This window comes from Elaeis guineensis, unplaced genomic scaffold, assembly GCF_000442705.2.
Source record: "Elaeis guineensis isolate ETL-2024a unplaced genomic scaffold, EG11 Super_Scaffold_1000033, whole genome shotgun sequence".
NCBI lineage: Eukaryota > Viridiplantae > Streptophyta > Magnoliopsida > Arecales > Arecaceae > Elaeis > Elaeis guineensis.
This window is the reverse complement of record NW_027332424.1, coordinates 12,623,174-12,642,265: the sequence shown is the minus strand read 5'-3', so window position 1 is coordinate 12,642,265 and position 19,092 is coordinate 12,623,174. Positions and strand designations below refer to the sequence as shown.

The following is a 19,092-nucleotide window of genomic DNA, read 5'->3' as shown; positions in this document are numbered from 1 at the left end:
GCAGTGAGTTGGAAGAATTTCAAACAGTAGAATGTAGCTGACTTAGTTACTGAGGTAAAGTATATTGCTACTAGTGAGGCTGCTAAGGAAGCCATCTGAATGAAGAAGTTTTTCTCAAAGTTGGATGTGGTTCCAGAGATTGAACACCCCATGCCACTTTATTATGACAACACTAGGGCTGTTGCTCAAGCAAAGGAATCGAGATCTCATCATAAATCTAAGCACATCCTAAGGTGGTTCCATCTCGTTCAAAAAATTATCGAAAGATAAGATGTGATCATAGAGCGAGTTGGCATGAAGAACAATATAACAGAACCGTTCACTAAGACCATGTCACAACAGTAGTTTGATCGCCACCTAGATTGCATGGGCATCAAGTCTAGGAGTGATTAGCTTTAATACAAGTAGGAGATTGAAAGAATAATGCCCTACAAGCCAATCGCATGTGTGATGCGATGGGATGTTTTTCATATTTTATCTTCCAAACTCATATAATTTGACATTAATTATTAATAAAATTAGATATTTTGTTTAATTATATGCTGCATCTTAATACTTGTTTAAGATTATAATGAACCCCATAGATTAGAACAATAGTTTAGGACCATGATGAGATCATGTTAGTGAGACCTAAATTCTTGATAGCCCTAATTTAAAATATTTTCAGTCGTAAGATCATTGAGTCGGAGATCAATGATACCAATAAGACTGGCACATCCTATATATACTCGACAAAGAGGGTGATTGATCTCACAATCACTTATGTAGTGATACTAATACGAGAATGTAGGTGCTCATTGGAGAATGAGTTCACTAAATTGACCAAACAAGAGAATATCTGATAGAGCCTTATACATATGTCAGCTGGTTGTTCTCTAGTAGAAGTAGTGCAAGTGATCCTTAGACTTGAGATCACCAATGGCACCATATATATATGAATCTATGTGCTGATTCATTTTCTAACTTGACTCTTTGAGGCTTGTGTGGGATGTTCGAGATGTAGTGAAGTGTATATGGAGATTGTAAGTGATCAACAAGAAATCGATCACTCCTTATAAGAGGAGAAAACATTCTATGTGATCTCATAGGTTGATAATTCAAGAAGTTTTTGGCCAAAGCAGGATGATAATTAGAAAGAGTTTCTAATATATCATCAACCAAGTCATCATCTTCTAATAAAGATACATATAGATAAATATTTGGACTTGACAAGATTCCATGCCCATAACTCATCTGGGATGTTGTATAATCAAAGGATTGAATTGCATGATACTTGCCACTGAAGAATATTTTTGGTATTTCTATCAAATTTCATATCTTCCAAATAGTCATAACATATTGCTAGACATCAATCTTAACTTGCAGACTCGAAAGAATTAAGAGTTTAATTCAGAAATTAATTAAAAAGTATTCTGATTAATTGATGCATTTAGGCCGACCTAATCTAATCAGATTAGTTTTGGTCATGAACCTAAGTCTACTGCTAGCTAGATATGAAATTCAATGGATCACACACTTTAAGATTTAATCATGGTCTGATCTAATTAGATTTATTATAAATCCTATAAATTTAATTGACATGCTAGCACATTGAATTAATCCAAGTTCCCAATTAGGTTTAGTTCAAAGGTGTTTAAGCTAACTCTAACCTAATGCCTTGACCTAATCAGATTAAGTTCAATTTTTGGTTTCCTAAATAGGCTGAACCTTATCACATGAAAGAGTTCCATGTGAAACCAACTCTTCCACTCCATTCTCCATGTTAAAATAAAAGCACACGCCTTAATAAATAGCTCCCAAAAAGAAAAGTCCTACTAGGCTACTCCTCTTAACCTCCTTTCTTTATTTTCCACACCATATTTATTCCACACGCCATATGGACGGCACCTTGGTTGTTATGCGCCAAAGGGAAGACTCCTACCTTACAACTCCTCGACACGGTGAATTAATTCTTTGTAGAATCCTATGAGGTCCCGCGTGTGATAAATGTTGCGCTAAGAGTTGTGTCTCTTCATGCCTTATAAAAGGGAGGCACTACCATTGGATGGGCGTGCCATCTGAGAGAGATTTTAGGCGTGGGGACTTGTGAGGAAAAGAAGGAAAAAAATTAGAAAAGAAAGGAAATAAAGAAAAGAAAAAAAAAAGGAGAGAAAAATAGAAAAGAAAGCAAGAGAGAAAAAAGAAAGACAAAGGTTGCCAATCCTAGGAATCAGATTATCCAAAAGTTAGATTTCTAAATCAGATCTAGGTGGTGAGATCTTTTGAGAAAAGATTTCAGATGTGGTCCTAATGGAGATTCGAATGTAATCAGATGGTGGTGCAATTCATCCTTGAGAAGGAAACGGACAGTGAACTTGTAAAGAAGGCTGCAACACTACATCGAGTTGGAAAGGACCGTGATCAATCCTGTGTAGATAACCGTTAGAGAACATCTACTTTGGTGTCTTGTGGAAATCATCTTATCACCAGATCATCGTCTTCGGGAAGGTATAACTTCTATCTTATATGCATGCTTGATTTGTTTGATTGAAATCCACAAGATAGACTTAGGGTTTGTGTTCTGATTAGCATATGTTAAGTGTTAAAACTTGTTTTAAAAGTATGTAAAAATTTTGAAAATCATATTCCGTTGCGTAACCGAAACCCAACAGAGGGAGGGAGAGAAAAGGGGGAGGTGGCTAAGAGGCTGGCCGTGGCCGTTGAGGGGGCTAGATCCCCCCCACCCCTAAAATCATCGTGAAAAAAAGTTAAATGCGATGAAACAGGGGTCGATCACCCCTGTTTCAACACAACAGAGACCCTTTGGGAGGGGCAAATCTGGTTATCTAAGAGCCTCGGGCGGCCCTCTGACGGCCACCACCGACCTCCCCGCCACCTCCCCCTCCTTCCCTATCTCTCCCTCCATCCCTCTCTCTCTCTATCCTCATCTCTTCAAAGGAGGGCAAAGCTCCAAAGGCCTCGACGGCCTCAAAGGACCACCGACGGCTACCGCCGACCTTTCCCTCTCCTTCCCTCCCCCCTCTCTCTTCCTTTCTTTTCTTCTCGCTCTATTTCTGCCAGTGTTCTGAATCGAATGCCCGAACCACACTGGTAGGTTGCCAGTACAGTTCGGCATGCCCAAAACCCTCCGACTCAAGACGATTCAGCGAACATTTAGCTCAAGCTTAAATCAAGGTGGATTTCAATCTTGATTAGAATTAGTTCAAAGGGAATCAGACCAATTGAAACATGTTTATTTTTTGCTCTATTAGGAAAGAGGCAAGCCCGGTCCAAGTATCTAAGATAAAAATTAACTCTGCACCAAGCTGGAGCTGGCCTAGGCTAAATCCAGCTCAGCTCAATTGCACACCTAAAAGAAAGATATCACTAACTTAAACAAGGATGGTTTTACTACAACTTCTTACATCTTAACTTAAAAATTTACTTTCACTAAGACCCTACAAGTAAGCAATGACTGAACCTGTAAAGTAGAAATGAATATATTAGGAAATTGGCTCTTTCATTTATTAAATACCAAGAAATAAAATAAATATACAGAATTAATTTTGTTAAATCTAGATTCCAGAAAATTTCTGTAAAAGTATTTTGTGCACATACTTCTCTTTACTAGTCTTCTAAATCTATGATTATCCAGGCCTGATCTGAAACTTTACTAAGATCGATCAAGTAAAAATTAAGAATGGGAATGTGCTCAAACCTGCAACATGGCAGCATTGACACTGGTACCAGCTTCCACATCAACCAGTGTTACAATCAGAACTGTTCCAGTTCCCTGTCCTTTCACTTTTCCTCCTGAGGTATCTCGTTCTTCCACCATAGCCCTGAATTCCCTACTGCTGTTTAAAGTGCACTCACTCAGATACTCAGCAGCTTCTTGTCCAAAATCATCCTCTAAATTTGGGACTTTAATGTATGCAAGGCTGCACAGTTGCGCCAAACCAGGCGAAGATGAGACTGAGGGATCCAGAGGCCGTAAGCAACTGTAGGGAACAATTTCTTGGTTTCCAAAGTCAATATAAAAAACTTCAAACTTGTCCTGTTGTGATTCAACAGCCCCTCTTGGCCCATTAACAATCTTTACATGCACATTAAAGTCTAAGAGTAAGAAAATAAGAGCAAAAAATTATGATGAGATGACTAATCCTGGTTCAATACCACTATTTGTCTTACCATGGCTCTGTTCCAAGAATTATCTACACTGAACTGGGCAAGGACTATATCCCCCTTTGTGGGACTGAAAGTTCCAATAACTGGAGCTTCCTGGAGATTCAGTGAGGCAAGCTGGTTCTGAATAGCAGCCACCTTCTGATCAGCAACTGTTTGGACATAGAATTTGCCACCACCTAGGACTTCAGTGACCACAACCTGAAAAACAGAGGCACAAAGATGAGCTAAACCTACAAGTGAAAACAAGCAAATATTTTTCCTTTCATGCCCACAGTACCTTAAGTACTTCCTTCTGTTTGCTTTCAGTCATGGAACCATTACCTACTTCTTGGCCTTCAACATAGTTCTCCCAGATCTTAAAGAAGAGAAAAGTGTCAGCAGCAAACTTTTGAAAAGCTGTAATGATGCAAATAATTTGGAAGCAATTGCTTACTTTCAATCTCTTCCTTTTTGCAGATTCCTCAACTTGTGCAAGGAGGTGAGCATCTGGAATCCTGTCTGTACCAAATGATGTTTGGAGCTTCGCCAGTCCTGCTTCCAAAAGAGTCACAGCCATGTTGGTCCTTGACTCCCACAGGGTGCCCAAGAAAGTTCCAGTCCTATCAACCGTCTCTACTTCTATCTGGGTATAAATTCATTTAATTCAAAAAATAGAAAACAACAGAATTACATAAAATCAAATAGAGGTAAAATCCACACCTCAACATCCCTTTGCAGAATCTTCCTTCTCATCAAAGCAATTGCTTCATCTGAAAAAGGCTCATCTCGACCCGGGCACCTCACACCAGAAAACGAGAATGCAATGTTACATGTCTCTTTTGGTATCAGTAATTTAAAACGGTGACCACTAAGAACATATTCAACAACAGCACCGAGCCTTCTACTGCGTTGTAGAAATGGCAAGAAATCTCTGGCTTTCTTTGCTGAGGCCTGAGAAAATCATAGATTACAGATAACCACCTAAAAAAAGAAAAAAAAAAAAGACCAAACTCAACCAACACACTTGAAGAAACACTTCCATTTCTCACCGTTGTCAGATCTGTTATGTGCATTACTGGAGGATCCTTAGCGGAATGAATCCCTTTCTTTCCATTAATAGCACGTGACTCAGCTGCCAACAAAGAATCATAATAATTTGACCGTTCCTCAAAATCTCGGTGTCTGATAACAGTGCCAAAGCCACGTCCAACTACTAGTTCAGCAACATTTATCCCAGCTGGTTGACCACTTACAGAAGGTGGAGCAGGAGCAGTATCATCACCCTCAGATTTGGAAGGAGACACCAGGAAGACCGAGCCGAATTCCAGTACTCTAGAATCAGCCAAGCCAGCTGCACCTACTGGGTTGGGTCCATCTGCCAAGCTTACCTTTCTAGAATACTCCATTGACACATTTACCTAAGGACATATGTGTTGTTATGTCATAAATGTACCTCCACAAGTTTAATATTACAAAGCACATATTAGAGAGCATACTTGGCGACCGATAAGACGCGTACGTAAGAACTCCCTAGCTTCACGAGCATAGGGTGCAGGCTTTTCATCTCTACGAGGATTTCCCATTTTAGGAGACCTGACACTTGAAAGATTCACCCGTCTCTCAGCGAATGGACTGCCATATGGGACAGAGTCATCAGCAACAATTATGCAATCCCCGCTTACAACCTCTACCACCTAGAGAAGCCACAAATGAACAAAATGATATCAAAGGTTTGGTTGAGCGAGCTGCTGTCAACAAAAATTAGAAGTCAGGAATGCATGTTACCTTTCCTGAGAAGTTTTGGTCATGGATAGCCTTTGAATTTGTTGCAGGTGGTACATAGTTGGTCCAAATTCTTGAATGGTCTTTTTTGGCTTGAAGTTCAGCAGCCTTTAGCCGTCGCTTCGCCTCATCTTCCATCATATTTGCACTCCATTCCACGTATTTAGCTAACCCCTAAACAAATAAGTAGAATACATCATCAGCATGATTTTCCAAAATAAAAGAGTGCAGCTTATCTGCTTTTCTAGTGCGGACCCATTTTTAAGATATAATAAGGACCATAGTGCATAAAATCTCTTGCACTGAAACTACGTAGATTAAATCCAAGCGCCTGATTTATTAGTATTAGAAAACTGGTAACACTAAAGTCCCCAGCTAACTCTAGCTCTTTCATTAACTTATGCATATAAAATGTAATTTTTCATAACAAAACAATTTGGCTCTTTTTCTCGTCCTAAATCAACAAAAGACAGATGCTTGATACCTGAACAAGTACTATCATATATCATATGAACTTAAGGAACTATATAGTTTTAGTCAAGGTTCGCCATATCAATGTATGCCACCCCATACCAGACATAATGTATCGTATTGCGATCGAACCAAGACTTGGTACAAAGGCATATATGCCAAATCAATCCCCATACCAAGCATACCAATACTGTCAGCCTAGTATCCGTATGGGTTCCCATACCAAGATGGTGGACCTTGGTTTTAGTAACCTGATCTTCGAATGGGATAGAGGATTCTCACAAAAGCTAATGTAATTACAGGTATAAAGAATTGGATGTGAATAGGACGAGAACATTCAGTAGTAGCAACCAGGGTGGCTCCCCCAAGTGGAGACCTCACATCATCCTAAATAATGCTGCTAAAGAAAAATGAACCACAACAACAATTTTTTCTAATACATAGCATACAAAGCAAATTACAATATTGGAGTTTATATCACTCAATTGCTTTTACTTTCCTTATTAGTTTAAAGAATTTTTGAACACTTCTATCTCTTATCAGACACCACGATAAAGGGGGAAAAATCCTTCAGAGTAAACAATAAAGATCAAGGGTTGGGAGGAAAAATCAAATGAAAACAAGTTCTTTCCATTATTCTTAAAAAATGAAAAAACACAGATTGTGATGCCTAAACATACTCACTAAGAAACATGTAATATGCATAAATAGGAGTACCCAGAATTGAAAGAGCACTGTTTAAAATATAAAATTTTACACATGTCCTTAGGAAATAATAAGGTGCATGGCTTACATACATATGGAATTTTATGTACAACAGAATTCTATCCAAAAGAATATAAGAAGAAGATCACTAAGGAAAAAAATACTGTCCCAAAAAGGTGGTAAAATGAATTCAAATAAAGCTGAGAAGCATGCATAATTACTGTTGTTGCCAAAAGCATGCCATAAGTCTCTCTAGCTTTTTCCATGTCGGAGATGGAGAAAACTTGGAGCCACCAAATATATCCTTCCACCTCTCCATAATTCATGCTTCTTTCCTTTCCCTATGTTCCTTTCTTTGTGCTTTGTGCTCATTTATTAGCCTCCCAACTGTCCACCCTTTTTTCCTTAAAAAGAACCCACCCTACCTCCCTTTTAAATCTTACTACCTAGAAATAGAAATTTCCTCTCTTAGAACTTCAATCGATGGATCCCTTTCTAATCCATCCCAAGACTCATCTTGGATCCACCTAGATATCTACATACTCCTCTAAGATCCTTGTGGACTGTTCTCCCAACCATCACAGCTCAAAAAAAGAATGAAGAATAGATTAGATAAGGGGTTGAAGCCCAAAAACAATCCTAGATTTCCATAAAATGGCAAAACATAGTTAGATATGAGAATCTCTCATCAACCTTACAATATGGTCTGGACCTTTTCTACCATTTTCATCTTGCCATCACAAGTTCTCTAACTGCTAGCCAAATTATAGCCTAAATTTCCTACTTTTTGGAAAGACTATATTTTTCAGGAGTTCAAGCAAGTTAATAAGTTCAACAAATTTTTCATTATTAAGATATCTCTGTGAAAAGGGTATCCAATATCTTTCATGTGACAACATCATAAGAATAATGAGTTATTTTATATTACACAAACCAAAGATCTGATTAGAAGCAAATTTCATAGAAGGTGCATAACAATTGGGCATCCCTCAAAGATCATCATATGTGACTCTTCTGAAACTTAAAACATATCCACATCATACTCTCTCAACAACTAAAGATATACCTATAGTAGCAGAAATACCAATGGAAGGATAACTCTAAGCCACTTTTACAACATGAGAAGATTCATGTTCTCAAGCTGCACTCGTCCTTGGATTATATATGCCTTCCCAACAAGACTTTCATGATTTCTCCAAAGAAGATGTGAGATCCAAGCATCCACCTTCCCCCACCATTGAACCAAATCATTGCGATGACCACTTTGTCATCATACCATTACCAGTGACTTACTCCAATACTAATTTTAGGTTCCATAATTGCTGCCTAGGCAAAACATGCTATGCCAAGAAGATATCATTTTAAGAATATCATTATACCACTGGATCCATAACTGCACAAAATATTCCCCTCATTACCCATAAAACGAACGAGTCTCATTCACGTATTAGATATTCATGCTCCAACAACTATCATTACCAATTTATATCAAAACCTTCTAAACACCTCAAAATCAAGATAAAGAAGGGGGGAAGAACCTTAACATTCTGAAAATAGATTTATCAGGTCTCATGAATCTTATACCATTTAAGGTGATAGGCCACCTCAAAACAAACTTTCATATCTCCAATGCTTGTTTCAGCCATATGCCCCAAATATGTTCACAGAAGAACCTCTTAAGGCCAGGGATACAATCCCTTTTATGTTCCATCTGTTATACCTTGAAATAAAGTAATTGACCTAACTCTGCCCAATCTAAAAGCAACTCATTTTTGTACATTTTGAAATATCAGTTTTGGCATTTCTAGTGCTTCCCAAAACATGAGATTTAAAGGGTTAAAGGTTATAAATTAGATGGTATTACTCAACAAAAATAAAAAAAAGATTCCTTTGCAACTTGCAGAGGATGGACACTTGAATGAAATGATACAACTACATAGTGTATCCGAAGATTGATAATAAGGAATGTGAAAATCAAAAATATATAAACACACCCAACAGAAACATCACTTTATTCATGAAAAGCAACTACTTTAAGTGAAATCAATAAGAACAAAAAACTGCACAAGGGTCTGAACATGTGCATCAGGACAAGCATTGTGTACTTCCAAAATAATCTCAACATCTCACTGCATCATCAGTAGACATGACATCGGTACATAACAAATGCATTATAATAAGAATGATGGCATGAGCATATAACCACATTTGATGAATTCCCACGATGGAATTACATTCACACCGAAATAGTCCACACTCAATATAGGGCCCACATGTCTAGTTGGCAGCCCACAATCATTCAAGCAGCCGAGATTTGCGAGTTGCACCTGGTATATCTTAAATTGTACATCATTTTGGTGTAGAACTTATAACAAGGCAGTTACAATAAGCAAAGAATCTTGTTTTTCTTTTTTGGATATAATGAAATCTCTTTTCTTTTAATTTAGGATATAGCAGAATATTACCAAAGCCAGATTTCAGCAGAAATTAAATTCTCTTATTTTCTCTTAGTCCACCCAATTTCGATATTTAAATGTAATAAAGGAAAAGAACATACATTTTGTACAAGCTCCAGAGCCAAGTCCTTTGCAGTATCTCCATCGGGATAGTATACTGAACCAATTAAATTACTGAATTTGTCTACACCTTCTAGAACAATCCGGACCTGTTGATTCCAAACAAGCTATGCAGTTTATTGCAAAGAAATTTTGCAATAGAGCTCAAAGCAAAATAGCAAGCCTGACTCACATCTCTGTTTAAAACACGGATCTCTGTGAAGTGTTTTGCTTCTCTTCCAAAAGGATCCGGTGCAACTTCGGTCAACGATACTGTGGAGGCAGCAAGCCTCTGCGCTGACGTTAGAGGTGTTCTAGCTTCAGCTGAAACTTCTTCATTTGCATCCTCAGGAGTTATCTCAGGTTCTGCCACAGCCCTTCTTCCCACAGATGGTGCCTATTGTTAGATATATAACGAAATTAAATAAAATTATGTAAGATGGACAATGATTACACAAAGTCGCTTCTCATGGATGGTGCCCATCATGGACAATTAGTACACAAAAAAATACAGTTTCATTGCAACATGGATGATGTTATGATATAGTGGTACAATACCTGAACTCCTGCGACAAAAACTTGCACAAACTGAAACTCTGGGAGCAGATAAACACGAACAGTGCTGCCATCACGGACCTGTTCCACAATTCCCTGCATAGGCCTACCTTTATTTGCAGCCAAGAGCCCCATGGCATCCAAATTGCTAGGGTCCCCAATGGCTGAAGGGGGCAGGTGCCTAATTGATGACTCAGAAGCACCAGGTACCTGGATAAATTGTCAAAGAAAATGGATAATAGTTAGTTAGATATCTGTACTTCTTATAGAAACCATTCTTACACAATGATCTATGTTTGCAACAGGAATAAAAATGACAACAGTTTGTGGTAGATGAAAAGATGACTCTGAACAACACAAATAATTAGATAAAATGATACATACAACCTATCTTCCTTAATCAGAAACTAAGCGACAGAGAAACACATGCATAGGCAAACAGGAAAAAAAAATGCATACTGACCTTGCTCCAACGACCTAAACCTTGTAGCTTAGCTTGCTCTTCCAGACGCAGCAGTTCTGCCAAGAAAGGACTTGCTTCACCTTTTTGTTGACCCTGCTCCCTAACCTGGTCGAGTCAATTAGTTTAGCCAAGAATGAAAGAATAAGTTGAGTATCAGCCACAGTAGTAATGCAATGAAAATGTGACAGAAAAAGCTGGATAATTATTTAATTACCTTAGCCCATCCTTCAGAAACAACCAACAATGCAATATTTTTGTCTCCAAGAAAGACTGTACCAAATTCTCTCCCTATGGATGGAACTGTGTAGTCTACTCTGAATGTGACCTCCTACAGAAGTCAAGACAACAAACATCGCAAGCAGATTAGTACATTCTTCAGTGACATGCAGATATATTGTAAGACTAGGTGATAATCATTATGATTCAAAATAAAGACCTTTCCTATGCAGAGCTTCCTTAAAAACTCTCTGCTATCCCATGCAAAGGGTTCATCAACTCCACCACGGCGGGCCTGTGACATTTCAAAAATATGTATGAAATGCTTCATGACAGCATAAATGTTGAAGTTACACCATGAGTCTATAAAATACATGTGCATAACCTTATATAGAGATACATGCAAGATCCAATTGAGATAAATGCTAAAATTTAGTTATTTGTAAATGGGCAAGTGCAATGCAAACTGGGCAAAAAACTTACTATTGCATAATTTCATGTTAGAGAAAAACTTGCCAATAACTTAATGCATAGTACAATATCAGAAAGGCAAAAAAGAAAGTGAAAAAAATAAAATTGTTATTTAAAAAGTAAGACATATTTGAAATTGAATCTCTTTTCTCAATAAGGCTCATTAGAAGTATGTTAATTAAAACTAGTAATCAGATACATAGTATATTTGCAAAAACAGCATAAATTCAATAGAGAACAGTGAGATCTCCCTCATATTTTTTTTCCTCATGTTGTTGTCAACCTTAAAAAGAAGGATTAGAAACAATCAGTGTTCGGATTGTAGAGGAAGAAAGGGCATCAAAAACTTTCCTCCCAACAAATAGGGATTAGAGTCCAATTGTTCTTCTTTCAGTTCTCATTTGAAGTAAGAGAGGAGCGGAGGGTGGAGAGCACACAGGTTGGGTCAAGCGTATTAGTTTCCATCTTTTCCTTTTTTAAGAATCCAATTTTTCTTTCCTTTTCTAAAAGCCAGGATTTTTTTTTCTTTTTTATTTTTGCCCTCTCTAGCATAGATCAAGAGGTGAGTTAGGCATATGAGGCCTTTTTCCTCTTTTCCTATGAAAATAGATGGAATTGTTTAAATAGAGAGTAGAATCTTAAATAGGAATTTATTATGTATTATAGGGAAAGTGAAAGGCATTTCAGCAGAAAAGGTGACAGATGGAATCACAAAGGAATGTTCCCCAAATTCAAAACTACTGCTTTTAAATATACAGTATGTGGACGACATCTGCAATGCATTGAAATAGCTCGTTAGGTCTCAGACTGAGTGCTCATCCATTCTCTACAGAACGCAACCATGGTTACTCAAGATAACTCTCAATGACCCAGTCTCTGTCCATCCTCTCTCCTAATAGATTTTTGTTCATCCTCTCTCCTATTAGATCAAGAGCTTCACAACTAAGCAATCATATTAAAGGGAAGGATAAATTAGGAGAACTTTCAAAATTACAAAATTGCACCTGTTACGCCCTTGCAAAGGTATAATTAACCTTTGGAATTAATGTAAGAGAAACATTGGCATAGGGGGGATGGGGGATGGACAGGTGGTATTAAAGGAGCAGAGGGGCATACATTGTTACGATTCTGAAAGAAGAGGAGCAAGAAAAGTCGGACATTGGAATTGGAAGAACTTGGAAGAGAGATGGTAAAAGATAATCATTTGACTAGATGACATATGTTGGACGTTACTTTTTCTTAATGGAGGCATTCATAATTTCTGTAACAGCAAGAAGAGAGCTTATTGGATGAGCAGAAGCTGCAGATCAAAAAAATAGTTGTAGGTTGAGAGAAATATGTGAACTGAAAGTTATTTTAACAAAATTGACTGATGGAATATTCCTATAATATTCCCAAATTCGGAACTATCTCTTTTTACTACAGAAAATATTAAATAATAAGTCCTGCATTGTAGCAGTCTGAAAGATACATGATGGGTATAGGATAGGTAGTTCAAATGATAAAATTTCTCTGCTAATAGCTGTTTTTTAAAAATAGGGGAGCAATTATGAAAACATAATATAACAGTAGGAAGTTCTAAAGCTGAATGCATATGAAACCATAGAAAAGAACATGCGGCATTACTCAAGGCAACCTGTCTAAACAAAAGGCTAAGTTCTTTCCTTCAATTTTCATCAAAGTATGTAACTTTAGTCTAAGTCCTTGGGAACTCCATTCTAGAAAATATACCAGCCTTGGAGCAATGAGAGAAGACAAAGTGATGGTCTTCTCCGGCGGGATCTCTGCTTTGGTGCTTCCCATGATCACAAGGCAATCTCCAGAAGGAACAGCCTTCACTCTGCCCCTCAGCCATCCCGTTGATGCAGGTGCTGTTGCCATTTCAAACAGCTAAAGACCTGTTGTCAGTAAACAGCCATCCATATTATGAAAACGCCAAGGAGGATAACCCTAAGCTTCAAGTTTCAACCTTTTCATTATGAATGCTTTTATTCTCATGAATATTCACCAAGAATGCAGCTGAATAGAATATCTCACCATGAAATTATTACCAACGAAGAATAATTAAGGAACAGACTCAAAACCACGTAACGACAATCCATGCGCCCATTACGATACAAAGCACAATAAATATAAGAACTTGGAGATAAAAAAGATAATAACGTCAGAATATAGCATTCGTCAAGTTAAAAATCAATCCAATAAGATCAAAAGAAAAGAAAAATGAAAACAATTACTTACAATTTCAAAATCGATAAAGTTATGGTACGCGATCACCAGATCAGCACAAAAACATGATTTTTTCTTTTTTTTTTTTTCTGCAGATATGCCTGGCATAGGCATCGGCTGAATCAATCTGAATTAAAGACCAAAACTAGATCTCCATAACTCCAAAACCAGAGTTTTTATCAAACCTGAATTTTGTTTCAGCCAACCAATGGAAACCCTTATAACGTGAGAGACAGAAATTCTCCGCCAAAATCAACCAATTTCCCAAGAGAAAACGAAAACGAAGAAGAAAGCAAAGAAATTCGAATTAGATCTATAACCAGACGACAAAGCAATGTACACGTCCTAGCCTACAAATTCGGCCGACATAAAAACCAGAAATCCTATATAAAATCGCAAAAAGGTCCATTTTTAGCGATCCGAGGAGCGATGGAAACAGATCTGGAAAGCGATTCACCTCGACCCCGTTTGCACGGGAGACGAGATCGCCTCTACGGATCGAGAAGAGCGAGCTCTGTCGCCGATCAGAGATCGATCCTTTCTACGCCTCTCTTCTGGAATAGTCTTGGATTAGAACGAGAGAGGAACAAAGGAGAGGAGTTACGCGAGCCCCACGGATGGACTCAGGGTGGCGGAAGAGAGAGAGAGGAGTCGTTCGGAGGGGAATTTTGATATAAATATAAACCGATCCCCAGGCGGAAGATATGTTACCAAATATACCATCCCTCATCCAAATCACAATCTTAAAAGCGACGGTATTTACCAATTACGACAGACTGGCCTTCTTTTGTGCTTTACCTAATTAATTTTAAAAAAAAATATTTATAAAAATAATTTAATTTTTAATTTATTTATTGAATTGATATAAAAAAAATAAAATATTATTTTGAATGGCATTTTATCGTCCCCATGCCACCCATCTTTTTCCCCATTTTTCACGTAAACGATGAAAAAAAAATTAAAATCACCAAATCAAATGATATTGTTTAAAATACCATTTAAAATAACGTTTTTAAAAACACCATTCCAAATGGTATTTTTAAATATCATATTATTTGACGATTTTAATTATTCTTTTAAAAAAATAAAAAAATAAAAATTAAATTTTTAAATTTATAAAAAAATAAAAATTATAATTTTGATAAAAATAAAAATTATCATTTCAAATTAGTATCCCCATTTCAAATTATCTTTTTAAAAAAATATTTGAAAAAAATGTGTAAAAAAATTAAAAATATCATAAAAAAGAATTAAAAAAATAAAAATTATAATTCTAAATTTTAAAAAAATAAAAATTTTAATTTTAATTTAAATAAAAATTTTAATTTTGAATGAATTTTAAAGAATAAAAATTCTAATTTTAATTCAAATAAAAAGGATAATTTTAAATTATTTATCTATTCAAAATTAATTTTTTTAAAAAAATATCTCAAAAAAATCTTAAAAAATTAAAAAATAAAAAATATCATAAAAAAGAAAAAATAAGAAAAAAATAAAAATTATAATTTTGAATTTAAAAAAATAAAATTTTAATTTTAATTTAAATAAAAAATATCATTTCAAATTATTTTCTCCATTTCAAATTAATTTTTTTAAAAAAATATGTCAAAAAAATAAAAACTAAAAAAAGTACCATAAAAAAAAGTAAAAAATTTAAAAAAATAAAAATTATAATTTTATATTTAAAATAAATAAAATTTTTAATTTTAATTAAAATAAAAAACATCATTTCAAATTACTTTCTCCATTTCAAATTAATTTATTTAAAAAATATTTCAAACAAATGAAAAAAATATCTAAAAAAAATTCATAAAAATAGAAAAAATGGGAAAAAAATTAAAACTATAATTTTAAATTATAAAAAAAATAAAATTTAAATTTAAATTCAAAAAAATAAAATAAAAGGCCATAAAAAAGTGAAAAAAAAAGTGAAAAAAAATTAAAATTATAAATTAAAATTATAAAAAATAATAATTTTAATTTTAATTCAAATAAAAAATATCATTTTAAATTACTTTCTATATTTTAAATTATTTTTTTAAAAAAATATCTGAAAAAAATTGATGTAAAAAAATAAAAAACACAACAAAAAAAGAAAAAAGGGAAAAGAATTGAATTGAAAAAAAATAGAAATTTTAATTCTAATTCAAAAATAAAAATTATAATTTTGAATTTAAAAAAATAAAAATTTTAATTATAATTCAAATAAAAAATATCATTTCAAATTACTAAATTAATTTAAATTTAATTTTTTAAAAAATATTCCAAACAAAGGAAAAAATACCTAAAAAATGCCAAAAAGGGTAAAAATGGGAGAAAATTAAAATTATAATTTTAAAATATAAAAATTTTAATTTGAATTCCAAAAAATAAAAAAAATACCATAAAAGAAGTGAATAAAAAGAGAAAAAATGATAAAAAAATAAAAATTATAATTATAAATTTTAAAAAAAAATAACTTTAATTTAAATAAAAAATTATCATTTTAAATTACTATTCCATTTTAAATTAATTTTATTTATTAAAAATCACATAAAAATAACTAAAAAAAATTAAAAATATCATAAAAAAGAAAAAAAATTGAAATAAAACATCAAAGGGAATGGCATTTTTGAAAACGTCTCAAAAATGCCATTCCTTTTGGCATTTTTGAAGTATAAAACCCAAAAAAAAATCCTCTCCTTCTTCTCCGGTGTTTCTTCGATGTTTTTTCCTCTCCAACGGCACGGCGGTGAGCTCCCGACGGTGGTGAGCTCCCTCCTCTCTCTTCTCCCTCTTCCTCTCTCTCTCCCTCTGCTCTCCCTCTTCCTCTCTCTCTCTTTTTCTTTGGCTCGTCGGTGACAGACGGCTGACGGTGGGCTGGCGCGCCCCCACCAGTTGGTCCACCGGTGGGCCGCCAGCGGCCGCCCCACCCCTCCCCTTCCCTTGGCCGGCCCCCTCTTCTCTCCCTCTTCCTCTCTCTCTCTCCCTCTTCTCTCTCTCTTCCTCTCTCTCTCCCTCTTTTTCCTTGGTCTGCCGGCAACAGATGGCCGGTGGCGGGCCCTGCCTCTCTCTCTCCCTCTTCTCTCCCTCTTCCTCTCTCTCTCCCTCTTTTTCCTTGGCCTGCCGGCGACAGATGGTCGATGGTGGGCCCTGCCTCTCTCTCTCTCTCCCGCGCAACCCCACCGGTTGGTCCATCGGTGGGCCGCCGGTGGCTGCCCTGCCCCTCCCCTTCCGTTGGCCGGCCCCCTCTTCTCTCCCTCTTCCTCTCTCTCTCCCTCTTTTTCCTTGGCCCGTCGACAACAGACGGCCAGCAGTGGGCCCGCGCGCCCTCACCGGTTGGTCCGCCGGCGGCCGCCCCGCCCCTCCCCTTCCCTTAGTCGGCCCCCTCTTCTCTCCCTCTTCCTCTCTCTCCTCTTCTCTCCCTCTTCTCTCCCTCTTTTTCCTTGACCCACCGGCGACAGATGGCCGATGGTGGGCCCGCACGCCCCGATGATGGCCCCCAGTGACGGGCCCACCGCGCAGCGACGGGCCCCGACGGTGGCCCCACGACGGCCCCCCGGCAATGGGCCGCGACGGGCCCCAACGGCAGCCCCACGACGGCCCTCCGGTGGCGGGCCTCGATGACGGCCCCCGTGCGGCCCTGCGGCGTCCTTCTATTTCGATCTTTTTATTTTTTATTTTTATCTCATTATTTTTTATTTTTTATTTTTGTCTCATTAGATTCGGATTTATTTTAAAATTTGATCGATCCTAATTTAAAAATTTTAAAATATATTGTATTTCATGAAAACGTAGACCTGTCAGTTGATCAATATAGGATATTCTACGATATCTGTATAAAATATATATTTGATTATATATTTTTGTATGGATATCTAAAATATATATATTGGTCAATTGATTGTCCAGTTTGGACAGTTTAAAAATTATATTTTATTCTATAAGTAATTGCATTATTCGAATGATATGCAGAGGGTTCGAGAGAAATTTCGGATAGTATTTTTTTTTAGTTCTCCTCACACATTTTCAATCGTGTGGGGAGAACTAAGAAAAAATACTGCCAAAATTTCTTTCGGTCTCTTTTGCATATCGTTTGATTAATGTAATTAACCTATAGAATTAATACAATTTTCGAATGGGATAGGATCTATCTGTACCTATTTATTGATGATATGATGCATTTATCATGTAAATCTTTTGAAACGATAAAATAATTAGTAATACTAAATATTTTGATTTTGATTTTGTCATAGGTTTCTCTGAGAAAATGGCCAGTACTCGAGTTCGTGTACTATTGTATTATGATGGCATAATACAGAATAATGAAACTGGTGTGTAGTACAGTCACCCTACAAACCAGATGATTAGAGTATCTTCATCATTATCACGTTGAGAATTATTGGACCATTTATATAGTAGTATTTCTGTAGACAAAGAAAAATATGAAATAAAATTGAAATAAAAATCTCCTAATCTATCGGGACAGTTAATGCAAAGTAATTATATCTTAGTTCCAATTGATGACAATGAAGATGTCGAAAAAATACTGACCTTTCTTTTGAAATATTCAGAATGTCGATTTTTAGAATTATATATTGAAAAGAAAGATGTACCGAGCTTTGGATACTATGGTCGGCTTTTAACTCAAGCGGACAATAATGTTGGGCCTTTCTCACCTTTCGTAACTCTTATGATGCAAACCGATAGTGTTGAGACCGTATTTGCAGAACAACATTCCACTACTGTCGGCCCTAATTGTCTAATTATTCGGAGTCCTATAGTGACTTCTCATGTGTCTTCTGCTATGGTGACTTCTCCTTTGCTAGAAGTAGTGGTAAGTGCGGGAGACGACACTCATATAGGAAACGATGACTAGATAGTCGGTGAAATAAATTTTGATAATCTAAGCTTTGAGTCAGATAAAAGTGGAGATGAAGACTATTGGATGGATGAAGACAATAGCAGTAATGATGATGATGGTGAAGATGAGAATAATGATGAAGATGTTCAGGCTAATATTAATGTGAAAGAATCTCAACCTCATTTGCACGAACCTCCATAATTTTTTAACGATATAAATTTAGATGATGGTGGTTGTGTTAGTGCTGGTCGAAGATTGAACTCTGACTATCAGTTTTGGGACTCCTCGATGACTGAATTTTCTAAAGATCTAATATTTGAGAGTAAAGATTATGTAAGGAGAGCTGTTGATCTTTATCATATTATGAAATATTGGACATACAATGTAGTTCAGTCGCATTCGAAATTATGATCCGTACGATGCACATCATCAAATAATGTTCAAAATTATAAATGGAGGCTTCGTGCTGCATTGTTGAAAAAATATGAATATTTTCAAATCATAAAATATGAGGGTCCTCACACTTGTTTGTTTACGGGGTTGAGTCGAGACCATAAACACGTCAGTGGAAGGATGATTGGCACACTAGTCCAACATATTGTTAAGAAAGATCTCGGTGTTAAAGTTGAAGCTATTGTGACAATCGTTAATAATCA

The 19,092-nt window shown here is 36.1% G+C and overlaps 1 protein-coding gene across 2 annotated transcripts in view; it reads right to left on the bottom strand.

Annotated features, from left to right (window-relative positions):
* LOC105034650 (ribonuclease TUDOR 1) overlaps positions 1 to 14,249 on the bottom strand; it is a 39,458-nt gene extending 25,209 nt beyond the window's left edge. For both annotated transcript variants that reach the window (XM_010909880.4, XM_029261689.2), the window contains exons 1-16: positions 14,051 to 14,249; positions 13,096 to 13,262; positions 11,114 to 11,188; positions 10,892 to 11,005; positions 10,678 to 10,782; positions 10,218 to 10,424; positions 9,853 to 10,056; positions 9,662 to 9,769; positions 5,932 to 6,102; positions 5,643 to 5,840; positions 5,196 to 5,564; positions 4,867 to 5,097; positions 4,601 to 4,789; positions 4,445 to 4,522; positions 4,171 to 4,365; positions 3,698 to 4,075 (exon numbers count right to left, since the gene is read on the bottom strand). In XM_010909880.4, the coding sequence (XP_010908182.1) occupies positions 3,698 to 4,075; positions 4,171 to 4,365; positions 4,445 to 4,522; positions 4,601 to 4,789; positions 4,867 to 5,097; positions 5,196 to 5,564; positions 5,643 to 5,840; positions 5,932 to 6,102; positions 9,662 to 9,769; positions 9,853 to 10,056; positions 10,218 to 10,424; positions 10,678 to 10,782; positions 10,892 to 11,005; positions 11,114 to 11,188; positions 13,096 to 13,245 (2,772 nt within the window). In that variant the 5' untranslated portion in view covers positions 13,246 to 13,262; positions 14,051 to 14,249. The remainder of the gene's footprint in view (positions 1 to 3,697; positions 4,076 to 4,170; positions 4,366 to 4,444; positions 4,523 to 4,600; positions 4,790 to 4,866; positions 5,098 to 5,195; positions 5,565 to 5,642; positions 5,841 to 5,931; positions 6,103 to 9,661; positions 9,770 to 9,852; positions 10,057 to 10,217; positions 10,425 to 10,677; positions 10,783 to 10,891; positions 11,006 to 11,113; positions 11,189 to 13,095; positions 13,263 to 14,050) is intronic.
* Between the last annotated feature and the right edge of the window lie 4,843 nt (positions 14,250 to 19,092).